A 13,627-nucleotide genomic window follows, 5' to 3' on the forward strand; every position below is an offset into this window, starting at 1 on the left:
AAAGAAAGAAAGAAAGAAAGAAAGAAAGGAAGGAAGGAAGGAAGGAAGGAAGGAAGGAAGGAAGGAAGGAAGGAAGAAAGAAAGAAAGAAAGAAAACCCGGAAAGATTTTATTCAAAGGAAAATGTTCATAAAATACATATGGAGAGACCTGAGGAAGGCTTCATGGACTTCACAGATTTACCACAGCTATTTCTGCAGGAGGGAACGTACTGGGGAGGGCAGCAGTTCTTATCCTGCAATAATGTGACAAGACTGTTGGATGTTGTACTTTACCTGAACATTTCACCTTCTCTGTAAACCAGGAAGGAGAGAGCTGCTCCCAGCATAAAGTCACTCTTACTCGCCTGCATCTCAATATCCTCCTTCAGGGCAAGAAAAAGTAATCGAGTTACGGTGGAAAACAAAATTCTGAATAGTTTTAGATATTCCTTAGAGAATGACAACGAGCTGGAACATCATCTGACATTGATTCTGGGGAGAATAAAAGTCTGACAAGCACTAGTTTAGCTGACTTCACAGTAAGCCTTTCATCTTTCTGTTTTATTTTTTAAGATTTTTTAAAAGTTTATTTGTTTATTTTGAGAGGGAGAGACAACAAAGGGGGAAGGAGCACAGAGAGAGGGAGAAAGACAGAATCCCAAGTCAGCTCCTTGGCGAGCCCGACTCTGGGCTTGAACTCAGGAACCCATGAGATCATGACCTGAGCCTAAATCAAAAGTCAGATGCTTAACCCCCTGAGCCACCCAGGCATCCTGAGCCTTCCATTGTTCTAACTAAGCAATTCTTTAATCTAAAGATGTTCCTCTAACATCAGCCCAGGAAACCACGCCCTTGGACTCAGGGTACACAAAAGCCATTGTATCCTCGAAGGAGTGAACTAAGGAACAAAACAATTTACTTGCACAGGAAAAAGGATTTGACCTTTCTTCTCTGCAAACCTTAAGTAGAGAAGGACCACCTCCCATATTCTAACCATTTCAGTGAAAAAGAGCACATTTATTCTACAACTTTTAGAGTCAAAATAATCATGCTTTAGGGAAAATAATGAATCATCAAAGTAAAGATTTGTGAGTACCGCATAATTTTAATAAACATTTCCCTGAGAACTTTAATCCAGCACTTCTTTTCAGTCTGAGATATTCTAATTTGAGCAGTATGGAATTTTTTCAATTTGCATATGCTACTTCTGATTTGACACTACATCTAATTGAATTATCATGCCCTCCATGACTGAACCTCCACTATCACATTAAGCCAGAGTGGAGAGACAACTGCCTAGTTAAGGTTTCGATTCAATTGCTAGGATAATTCGAGCAAAACATGTTTTGCCTGAGAAAAAAAAAACTTTACTGAAATCTTGAATTTATTTTATTAAATTCTGGCCTAGAAATGACAGTGTATCTTAACATCTCACATTTACATTAGTGTGGTATTTCCACTAAGAATCTGTCCTCTCTTGGGGCAGCGGGATGACTCTATCAGTTAAGCATCCACCTTTTGACTTTGGCTCCGGTCATGATCTCAGAGTCCTGAGAGCTTGGGATTCTCTCTTTCCCTCTCTCTGCCCTTCCTTCAGGCACACACACACTCTAAATCAATCAATCAATCAGTAGGAGCGTCTGGGTGGCTTCAGCTGGTTAAGCGTCCAACTTCAGCTCAGGTCTGTGGGTTTGAGCCCCATATTGGGCTCTGTGCTGACAGCTCAGAACCTGGAGTCTGCTTCGGATTCTGTGTCTCCCTCTCTCTACCTCTCCCTGGCTTGTACTCTGTCTCTCTTGCTCTCAAAAATAAACATTAAAAAATTTAATAAATAAACAAAAAAAATCTTTCCTTTCTTAAAGTGTCACACCAGATCAATCCAGTGAAAACATTTTTTTCTTTGTGTTTCAGGACCTTGGTTTTCCTTATGAAGAGGAATTCCTTGTAGATACTGGTCTTTTATTCTAAAAAGTGGATCCATTTATGAACCTGGAGAACTCATTAAATATTATTAAAACATATGAAAGATTAAAGAAGGAAATGTTCTTGGGGATGAAGGATTTTTGTTTGTTTGCTTGCTTTTTAATGGAAAAAAATTTTCCAAAGTAGCAAGATAAAATAAATTTAAAAAGCAGACTATTATGAATTAGACTAAAATAACCTGAGATACAGTATTGAGGGCTTATGACATCTCCCACTGTCTTAAGGGATACATTTGGAATATTCCTAAAAATAAAGCTCCATATTGATTGAAAGCATTTTTCTGGCTATATGCTCCCCCCCCCCCCCCCCCCCCGACACCAGGAGCCATATTGAACTAATCTATCTTACACACCTGGCATATAGCACATTGCCTGGCACAGAATGAGCCCTCAATAAATATTTATTAGGAAGTGAATCCCCAGAACAGAACCTCCAGAGGTATCTCATTGTGCAACATTGATGCTTAAGGAGTCAACACTTAACTTTTTTTTATGGACTTAAAATGCATTTAATATTCAGTGAACGTTCTTCTAAACAGCCCAAATGGTAACAATGCATCTGGAGTTTGTAGTTAGACCTATCAATACAAGTAGTTCGCCTGGTGATTTAGGATTCCTTCAAAAGGACACATACTTTAAGGCCCTAAGAATCTTAACTGATATATATTGCTTTCAGATAAAAAATGTGCCAGCTGTTAATGTAATTAAGAACAGGCATCATAGTTGACCTTGGCCCAAAGGGGTCATTTGGCCACAGCTTATATAAGACCAAGGAGTGACTACCTCAGTAGCCAACCACAAACATTTTCCCTTCCATAGAAGATCTAATCCTGTCACCCCACTTTTGAGACAAAAATTTAATGAGGGGCCAGAACACTATCTCCAATCTAGAGAATGTTTAAAAATGAAACACTGAGATTACTCCCTGAGTCAGCTGCGTTGGCTGAATGACCCAACTGTCAATCTCATTTACCCTCTTTCTTGATGCTCACATGAAAGAGCCTGTAAAAGCTAATTACACACTTTTCCAACATAATTTGTAGCTGGAGACAGTCAAATGAACAGGTCTGGTCAGTTAGACATAAATAATAATATGGTACGTGGTTAGAAGGATTGTGCATTCTTGATACACAGGGCACACATAGCTTACACTGCTGCTTATTCCTGTGTCCTGAGTGAATGATGTGAGAGCTGGAGCAGCAATATTGCAACCTGAAGGAAAAGACAAAAATGTTCAGTCTTGATATGTGTACATAAACAAACTGGAAAACCACCACTTATTTAAGCCATAGTCAGTTGGACTATGTGTCATTTGCCACCAAAAAGCATTTCTAACTAAAATGCTCCTTCTCACATATGTATGTTTCGAAGTTTAGTCTTGAAGTGGAACACTTGTGGAATAGCAGGCTCTTAACTTGTTGATTATATTCAAAGGTCATTTGAGCTCAGGGTTTTTATCGTAACAACATTATAGTGACCTCTTCTACTAGGTCATTTTTATTAATGGGCCTCTCTTAAATATTCCATCATATTGTATTTTTAATGATTTGTTGACATTTCTGCTCACCGTTATCACAAGAGAAATTTCAGGGCCCCATCTTATCTGGTTGGTGTCCTACCTCCTTGGCATAATGTTTGGCATGTGAGAGTTCCCAGTGAAAGTTACTGGAATAGATCCATCTATCCATACATACATTCATATATAACTGATTGGACCTTGCTTTGATCTAAATGGATGACTTAGGAATGACTCTATCAGAATGTCATGACTTCCAGAGGTGAAAAATTGATTTGAAATCCCAGGAAGAAAATAATTAACCTAAGATTAAAATAAATAACATCAACAGATGTTATCTTTAAAATATGTAATAGAGGAGCACCTGGGTGGCTCAGCTGGTTAAGCATCTGACTCTTGATTTTGGGTCAGGTCATGATCTCATGGTTGATGGGATCGAGCCCCATGTCAGGCTCTGTGCTAGCAGCGTAGAGCCTACTTGGGATTCGCTTTCTCCTCCTCTTCCCCTCTCCTGTTTGTGTGCTTTCTCTCTCAATCAAAATAAATAAATAAACTTAAAACATAAATATGTATTGGGGTGCCTGGGTGTCCAGCTGAGCATCTGGCTTCGGCTCAGATCATGATCTCAGGGTTCGCGGGTTCAAGCCCTGCTTCGGGCTCTGTGCTGACAGCTCTGAGCCTGGAGCCTGTCTTCAGATTCTGTGTCTCCCTCTCTCTCTCTGCCCCTCCCCTGCTCACGCTATCGTTCTCTCAAATATAAATAGAACATTAAAAATGAAATATATATATATAATAAAATGTATAATAACATAAATCTTTACAAAATCTCAGAAAAAAATTCATAGGTGGAAAGGGAAACCCAGTAACATGACTTTCCTCCTTTTGAACTGCTTTACTGTCTGTGCATGCATCATTTATTTCTCCCTTTTTTTTTCTTTTTTTTAAGGTTTATTTATTTATTTTGAGAGAGAGTGAGAAGAGAGCAAGCAGAGGAGGGGCACAGAGAGAGGGAGAAAGAGAATCCTAAACAGGCTCCAGGCTGTCAGTGCAGAGTCCAAGCCAGGGCTCAATCTCAGGAACCATGAGATTATGACCTGAGATGAAACCAAGAGTCAGGCGCTTAACAGACTGAGCCACCCAGGAGCCCCCTGCATCATTTATTTCAACTGGCATCACAAATCTAGTGTAACAAACAGCTCGAATTGGACCACAGATTATCTCTAAGCAGTGATTGTGCTGCAAGGCTTTAACTCCCCTTTAGGGCTTACAGCCTTCATTAGGTCCTATCATCCCCACTCGCCGCACTAAATATTTTTAAAAGACCTAAAACTAAAACATTTTGTGTGTTATGAAAATACAGAATTGTATTTTGAGGAAGGTCTTCCACCCATTTAATCTTCCGTTCACCAGATGCCTAGGGAGCTCAGCAACACGCCAGGCAGATTTAGGCACGTGAGACAGATAAGTGATAGCATAAATACCTGTCACCCACACGTATATTCTTTAAAACACCCACTCCCCTCAAAGAATGGGTGAACCAGAGTAATAAGCAATGAATTAGATTAACTATTTAAAACTTCTCCTATATAGAAATTTGGGAACACATGCTATATGAAGAACTCAGTTTACTCAGCTATAAAAATTTGAGTCAACATGATATTTTAATCTTTAAAGGTTAATTAATTCACTCCCAAAATGTCTGTTGGCCAAGTTTCCTCCTCCCTGTCCTCACACCTATGCACACACACATCGTGTCCGTAAGTACTGTGATATAAATGATAAACATAATATCCACAGCTTCTGCCCTCATGAAACTTCCATTCCAATGAGAAAAACAAATATTTGAGTTTCTTGTGATGAGCATTTTCAAAGAATCTACTAATTTCATTAATATTTCTTTTCATTAATATTTAATGATTGAAAAGTCTTTTAAAGAAGATACTTGTGGTTGACACATATAATACTTGAACATTCAAGTTTAGAACCAACCTTAATTAGCCATTAATTGGATGATATACAAGACAAAGAAAACACATAGTAAATATTCAAGGGTTATCTTTTTTTTTTTCTTTGTGAGAATTGGGGAAACTATGCAAAAGAATCCAAGACACTGATCAGAACATTTATATACCAAACAAGTGAGGCTCATAAAATATCACAGAAACAATTGTGGTTTTTTTTCTTCCCTCTGCTCCTACATATCTTGCCTACGGGGCTTTTCTTCTCTATCCCCTTGGATGTAATTCAAGGCTGGTACCCTGACTTTCAGATTGTTCCCAGATAAAAAAAATTCCTCCCTCCACTTTAGTGCAAAACAAAACAGACTTGTATGGAATTGGGTTCAAGGCAGAATAATAATCAAAATTCCAAAGTCCAACTGAGTTAAAGCTTTTCCCTATCCCCATCTGGGGAAGGCAGCACTTCCGATCCCCCTGAATTGAAGAGGTATGAGATTAAAAGTATGAGGGGAGGGGCGCATGGGTGGCTCAGTCGGTTAAGCATCCACCTTTGGCTCAGATCACGATCTCACGGTTCGTGGGTTCAAGCCCCACGTTGGGCTCTGTGCTGATGGCCAGCTCAGAGCCTGGAGCCTGCTTTGGATTCTGTATCTCCCTCTCTCTCTGACCCTCCCCTGCTCATGCTGCCTCTTTCTCTCTCTCTCAGAAATAAATAAAACATTTAAAAATTTTAAAATAAAAAGAAAGTATGAGGGGAGGAGAGAAGTCCCATTTGACCAGCACAGATCTGGCATTGCTTTTTTATGCTTAGCAGGTATTCAAAGTTGACTTTTCCAAGTCCAGTTTAATCAGTTCTTTGAAGACCCTTGGGCTCTGGGAAATCTCTCATTGCAGAATCTGACCTGATTCTGGTGAGGCTTTCATGACTGGACACATAACCTACTGGGTGTCTGCATTTCACCTTCCAACCTTTCCAATTTCTTCCCCCACCCAAACTGACTGATTACAAAAAGGCAGCTTCCCGCCCCCACTGGGTCAATGCAGCCTTGCACCCAGCACTGGTGAGTACCAGGTGTCTGTGTGCAGCATGCCTTCTGGGTAGTTGCCTTTCTGTCACCCCGTGCCCCTCACAGGCCATCTACTGAGGATTCAAAATTTGTCCTCCAAGCCCTTCTGCTTAGGACCTAAGAAAACACATCTCCTACTCTGTGTTCACTCTCCCCACATACAAGTGCATAGAGAACCAGCTCGTTATACTTGTCATAGGTGGGAATGCAATTCCCCACCAAGTTCAGCCTTCTTTTCTTTGGGCCCTCTTGGAGACAGATCACACACAGCCTCTTGCAATTTATTTTTTCTGCTGTGAAATACAAAGCAGGCTCCTACATCACCCTCATTCCAAGGAAGACAGCAATGGCTTCCCTGCAGCAGCACCTGGCAGGAGAGTTGAAGTGAGGGAAAGCATACACCCCCTCCCCTCTGTCTGCACATTTAGAGCACGCCACAGACTCTCTAACTCCAATTCCCTACCTCTCTCAGCTGCTTGGACTTCAACTGTTTCATCAAACTTGTGGTTTAAAGACACCCCACTCACATCTAACAGGTGGTCTGGCAAGACTTGTTTGGGAATAGGGAGAAGTTGGTCCCTCTTGCCTGTACCTTCAATCAAAATTAAGACTAGAATATTTTCTTTTTTTAATGTGTATTTATTCATTTTGAAAGGGAGAAAGCGAGAGAGTGGGGGAGGGGCAGAGAGAGAGGGAGAGACAGAATTCCAAGCAGGTTCTATGCTGTCAGCACAAAGCTAGAGGTAGGGCTTTATATCAGGACCCATGAGATCATGACCTGAGCTGAAGTCAAGAGTTGGAAGTTTAACTGACAACTGAGCCACCCAGGCATCCCATAAAATATTTTCATTTGTATACTGTGTAACAGTAATTAGAATCAGAATTTCTTGATGATCCAAGGGGAAACATATTTTAAAAGAAGTGAAAAATAAATGAGGCTTATGTTTAAGCACATTAAATATAAAGTTTACTATTTTTACATGTCTATTATGTACTAGGCTCCTGGAAGTGATTGATCCTCTCCTGGAAAAAGTTATACAGAGGAAATTAATAGTCATGCGGCAGATGAAGCAAGAGGTTTCAGCCAGCTGATTAGAGGGCATAGGCAGCCATCTGATTTAATGCCCAAACCTGACACTTTTGAAAAATAAAGTAAGCTCTGTGAATACACCCAAACAATGGATGTAAAACAGAACTGTCCCAAACTGGACACCTAATGACTCTCTATATGATCAAAATAACTGCACTTGGCTGACTGACTGGTAGTGAGAAACGGGCAATGAAATTGATTTCTAGACTGAGCCAATGGAGATGCACTCCAAAGGGAATGCTAATGAGACTGAACTCTGGATCAGAATGAAAACATGGAAGACATTTTAATTGTAATTAATGATGACAGGGTATCAACTCTCAATGTTATTTCTGAAGGAAAGATGGTATACTGTACAGGCCATATTAAAAAAGCATTATAACACAGGGCAGGGCATTAACTCTAAAGGGTTCTAAGATGAAATATCGTGATTAATTATTCAAATAAATATAGATGGATTAGTAAAAATTAATCAAACATATAAAATATGAAGGAGAGTGATCTAAATGTCTAAATGTGTACTAGTCTTGAAGAGGCATACCAAAGGTACTAGAATTGTTTAGAAACTGGAGCCCAGCCAGAAAACTTGAGGGAGGGTGGGGAGAAAGGGAAAGGCCATTTCCTAATTCACAGGCTTTTTACCAGAGGTTGTTATTTAGTCCTATCCCTTGAGGCTTTTGAACGGAACTTGAAAAAACATGCACATGTACCCATGCAGACACTCACACACACACACACACACACACACACACACACACTTCAACAAATAAACATTAGAAGTTAAAGCTATGTTCTCAGCCAATGACAAATTTAATTTAAATTAAAAAGGAAGAATTAAGGCACAATACTAGTTGCTATGAATTAAATATCATATATGGCTCAACAATTAAAATGCCATTGGATAATGAGAAACTGGAAACTAATAGTCAGAGCTAATACTTCCATACTACCTACATGGTACTTTTTAATCCTCAAAATAGCTTTGAGATGAATAATTATTATTCCCATTTTATAGATGATTAAACCGAGCTAAAGTGAGGCTGAGAACCTTGCCCAAGTCACACAGATAGAAAGGGGTGGCAATTAAGGACTCAAATTCAGACAATATGCCTTCACCAGGCTGAAAAGTCCTCATGGTCATCATTTCCATGTGTGTTTGGCAGGGGGAAGAGAGAAATGTGTCCCATAAGTCCAGATCCGATAACAGATTAATAATTCGCTTCAGCATTGCAGTCTCTGCACATCACCAACACTAGTATGTTAAGTAGCCTAGATGCAGCTACAGCCCGGTAGTTCAGCTTATACATCAGTGCTTTCTTTTGTGCAAACACAGCTACTTTTATTTTTAATGAATGAAAACATCAGATCCCTTCTACTGCTCCCAATCTCAGCTGATTTTGATAATCTTTGAAAGGGGGAAAAAAAAGGTATCTTGTGGAATATTCTGGAAGGAACCAAAAGCTGCCAACATGGCTTCATGCATATCTGAAGCAATATATATATTGCAGTGTATATAGATCTTTATCCTTTCCATTGTCCTGTCACTGTTCCTTAATGTACACTTGCCTATTGGACAGACATTGTGAAAATCCTCTCGTACCAAAGTCTATGGGTTTGTGGTACATGTCAGGCAATAGCAATGAAATACAAAGAAAGGGTGACTTTGCTGTTATTTTGGCATTGCTGTTGCATTCCAGAGAGAATGGTTTTGGAAAAGGAACTGTTAGCATTTTTAGAGTTTCACTATTTAATTTAGTAACATCTTAATTTTTAATATGTTCAAGTTTCTAGTTTTAGTGGTGTTCACAATGGAAGATATAAGCACACGTGTCTTCTAAATGTTGTTGGCTCTCTAAAAGAATCGGTAGTAAAATTATAGCTGTAGTTTAAATGTCCTGACGAGGTTACAAAAGAAGGCAGTTGTTAAACAACTTATCATTAAATATTAAAGAATAAATGTAGCTCTGAAGCATTAAGTTTAATTGTCTCCGGCTACATATAACTCAGTCCTCGTTAACACAAAGTTAGTGTTATCAGGCGGAGAAATTAATGACAGTGAAGTTTCCATTCTGAAATTAAGCACAATGTGCTTCTAAACATAGCAAGATGCCTGGAATTTTACCTTTAGGATTGTATCTGTAGCTCGGAGCCTATTATAGCTATTTCCGTGTGCCTTTTTCTCTTTTGTGCCTACGTCACCGATTTAAGGTTTTTATTTATTTATTTAATTTCAAGAAGAAAGAACAGGTTCTGTAGACAGCAGTGCCTGTGCGTGCCAACCCCAAGTAGGGCTAGAGAAAGACTGATGTGGGAGTGGACGTGGGGGGGGGGGAGGGTCGCTGCAAAGGGGCTGTGCGGCAGCACGGGAGGATAAGGAAGATAATTCGGCCCTCCCCTCGAATCTTATTCCACCCAAGAAATTTAGGAGAATGCGAAAAAGCAGCTGCCCAGCATTCTTGAAGGGGCGTGGCTTCCCTCCAGGGGCTGTCCAATCGAATTCCTTCAGAGGGAGCTGTCCCGACAAGATTGATGGGCGTTGCTAGGAAACAGGAGCGTCTCCCTCCCGCCTGACCCAGAGATGGCTCCGCACAAGCCCTCTCCGGGGGCTCGCAACGTGCAGTTGAGCGGTGTGCGGGGCAGAGCGGCACGCCGGGCTCTCAGGCTCCCTCGCTCGCTCTCAAGCTCTCGCTCTCCCTTCCGCCTCCAGCGTGCGGTCGCCCCGCTGCACGGGGATCGCCGGAGAGTTCTTCCAGGGCCGTTAGTTCCTGCTCTCCCGCAGGCAAGAGCTCGAGCGGAGCTTCAAAGTTGGAGCCGCAGATCTCCCTGCCGCCCCACGCCCCTTCATCCCACCCCCTCCAAATTCACCACCTTTGCCTGCCCCTGCCTAAGGATTCCCAACAGAGTGAGGGGACGCGGCTCCAAACCCGCCCTGGCTTCCGTACCGTAACCCTCCCGTCTAGGTACCCTGGCTCACGGAAGACTCTGCAGATACACCCCTGTTAAGGGAGGGGAGGAGGGGGAGGGGGAGAGGGAAAAGGAGAACGAGAAAGGGAGGAAAGAGCTGGGGGAGAGAATGCCAGAAGGTCCGTGCCTCTGCCGAGAGTCCCAATTAGATGCGACGGTTTGAGCCCGGTCAAGGTGAAGGAAAGTTGCTTTCCGCGCCTGGGAAGTGGGTTTGCCTGTGAAGCGCAGAGGGACTCGGCTGCGAAGGGCTCCCCTCCCCTCCGTGGAAGACCCCTAGGTCTCCCCTTTTTCCCAGCCCCCCCTCTCTTCTCCCCCTCCCCCCCTCCCTTTTCCCACTCCCCACTGACTCGGAGGCCTGATGCTCGGCCACCGGGCAGTGGTCCAGCGCGCAGCCGGGAGGGGGCGCGGGCGGGGGGCACTGTGACAGGAAGCGGCGCGCACAAGTTGGCCATTTCGAGGGCAAAATAAGTTCTTCCTTGGATGTGGAAAGGACAAAGCCAGCAAGCTACCTCTTTTGTGTCGGATGAGGAGGACCAACCATGAGCCAGAGCCCGGGTGCAAGCTCCGCCGCCGCCGCCGCCGCCGCCGCCGCCGCCGCGGTCAGCCCAGTCCCTGCCCGGAGTTGTCGGTGAGAGGTAAGGGGCCCAGAGGGGGACGCGTCCCTCTGGAGGGCGCCCAGCGAGGGCGCGGAGGCTCGGGTGCCGCGTGGGGCAGGCTTGGCCGGGAAAGTTGAGGCAGAGCACAGACCAGTCCCTACAGTTCCGCCGGGGGTGGGGCGGGAGGGCGGCAGAGGCGATGTGGGTGTGCGTGAGCGAGAGTTTGTGTGTGTGTGTGCGCGCACGTTTGTGTCTCCGGGAGGGAGGCAGATTTCAGGGCGCGGATCTGCGACCGGGGTGCGGGAGGTGCAGGGACTAGCTAGCGCTCGTAGACCCCCAGACAGAGACCAGGCTCCTCAGCCAACCACCTCCAGCTTCGCTCTGGGCTCAGGATTCGGCTCTGTTCGGGGGCTCCTGGGGCTTTGTGCACAGGAAGCCTTCGTTGACTGGCTCCCACACTGGCGGTTTCATGTGGGTGTGGAGGCTGCCGGGCGAGGTGGGCAGCGGTCAGCGGGACCCGGTCCGCGTTGCAGCCGAAATTCGCTCTGCAGCCAGAAGCGGCCAGAGGTTCGCTCTCCTACAAGCACGCTTGGAAAGGAGCCCTAACTCGATGCCCTTTGCTCTTTTTGGCTTGAGCGAAAAATCGAAAAGCCAGGCTGGGAGCATATCTCTTCATCGATCTTGTTCCATTTTCTTATCTGACAGTGAGGTAACTCAGAGAGGGCGGGAGATTCGCGATCCAGAAATAGACTAGGTAATATATCCAATAAGCTTGTTTCTTAAGGATTTCATTTAGATTTCCTTCTGGTTCCTTCCCTGGGTTAACAAACGGGGAGGATTCCCTGAGATGTAACACTTTTAAGTAGGCATGTTAAGGGGACATGCCCCTGCCTTTTAAGTATTTTAAAGCATTGTAAATGTTGATTAAAATGTAATAAACTGTACACTTTTAATGATCTGTGGTCAAGTGCTTGGCTAATTTGCTGACAAAATATTTCTACCGTTATTTGAATAGTGATATGTTTGAGGTAAATATAAAGATAGTTACTTATCAGGTATATGCAGAGTTGAGGTCAATGAGAGTTGTGGGTAAGGAGTTAAGGATCTCAGCAATAGTTCATTACTTTGAGTTTCACTGCTTAATTTTATTTGTGCTACCTACTCTTAGAACTGTTCAGTAGAGTTCTATTCTCTTTCTTTGGGAAAAATTCAGCACTGATCCGGAGACATTCATTTACATAAATCTAAGAGTGCTTTGGTTTATCTAATCACACATTCTAAGACTGCCATATGAATTCTAACTGTTTATGTAAATATATTGAATACAGGCATAAGTAAAAATACCTTGATTCTTACCACACTAAACTTCCGTGGATTATACAATTCCCACCCAAAGATGTTCAGGATACTCTATTAGTTAATGATTCTGGAGTGCTGTGCTTCTTTTTTCTCAAAACAGCTAATAGAATTTGAATAGATTTTGGAAGCTATTGCACACTAGACCTTAATAAAATGATATTTTCTGTTTCACAATGGCAGCGTGTTGGATTTACAAGGATTTTTCACACCTGTGGATTTTAGGTGTCAGTCTTTTCAGGTTCTGATCACCCCGCAGGAGTACATGGATATTCTGGATAGACATGCCCTAAGGCTGTTTTGATTTATGTTCAGAGTAACACAGGTGCTCATGATGACAAGTGAGGAAAAGAACTCTTGAAACTTATGTTTTCCAGAATATCTTCATTCATTGGGCTAAAAAGAGGGATCAATGTTAAGAATATCTCTTAGTCTGTTAAGTCCCCATTGACTCCGGCAAGAATCCTAGTTTTAAACCTCTTGTGTGAGCTGGATTATCAACAATGAAATGTGAACCCTAACTCATAAGAAAGTATGCCAATACAAGGAATTGGTTAAATAGGTTAAATTTTGAGATGTAGGAGAAGCAGGCATCTCTCTATTTAAATTGGATGGTATTTTTCACACTTTAGGGATACTAGATCCATAAGTTGAGAAAATGTATCACAAACTATATAAACAAAAAATTTATGCATAATGAAAATATCTTCTATGATCCAGTCCTTTGTGTTTGAGACCAATCTATGAAGTTGCGGTGTATACAGGAAAAGAATTAAGTGTAAATCAGATGATTAAGCTCACAATTACTAAACATATCAAAATGATAAGCTCTTCTCCAATTTTATGTCAGTGCAATTTAAATTGGTAAGTTAAACAAATGCAGATAGCATAGAATTGAGTGATGTTGATTTTTAATTAAATTAAAATCAACATTTTTGAGGGAAAAATTAAGGTAACTGTCATATGGTCACCTGTCTCATTTCTCTACTTCATGCTTGGTGATCAACCAGAATTGCACAAGATCGAGGATGGTCTTATTTTGAAAGACTCCCAGCAATAACATTTTTACAGTTTACCTCAATATCTTTCCCTCTTTCTTATTTCCTGTCAACCTCTTC

The 13,627-nt window shown here is 42.3% G+C and overlaps 2 protein-coding genes across 2 annotated transcripts in view; one reads left to right on the forward strand and one right to left on the reverse strand.

Annotated features, from left to right (window-relative positions):
• LOC120225118 (transcription factor SKN7-like) overlaps positions 1–11,624 on the reverse strand; it is a 53,294-nt gene extending 41,670 nt beyond the window's left edge. The window contains exons 1-2 of the mRNA XM_039223348.1: positions 11,553–11,624; positions 11,067–11,272 (exon numbers count right to left, since the gene is read on the reverse strand). Of these exons, the coding sequence (XP_039079279.1) occupies positions 11,067–11,272; positions 11,553–11,624 (278 nt within the window). The remainder of the gene's footprint in view (positions 1–11,066; positions 11,273–11,552) is intronic.
• The window catches only part of LOC120225119 (metabotropic glutamate receptor 3), a 148,376-nt gene continuing 145,896 nt past the window's right edge, over positions 11,148–13,627 (forward strand). Inside the window, exon 1 of the mRNA XM_039223349.1 lies at positions 11,148–11,192. The gene's annotated coding sequence lies outside the window, so the exon portion shown is untranslated. The remainder of the gene's footprint in view (positions 11,193–13,627) is intronic.

This window comes from Hyaena hyaena, unplaced genomic scaffold (genome assembly GCF_003009895.1).
Source record: "Hyaena hyaena isolate Hyena2069 unplaced genomic scaffold, ASM300989v1 scaffold_1327, whole genome shotgun sequence".
Classification (NCBI taxonomy): domain Eukaryota; kingdom Metazoa; phylum Chordata; class Mammalia; order Carnivora; family Hyaenidae; genus Hyaena; species Hyaena hyaena.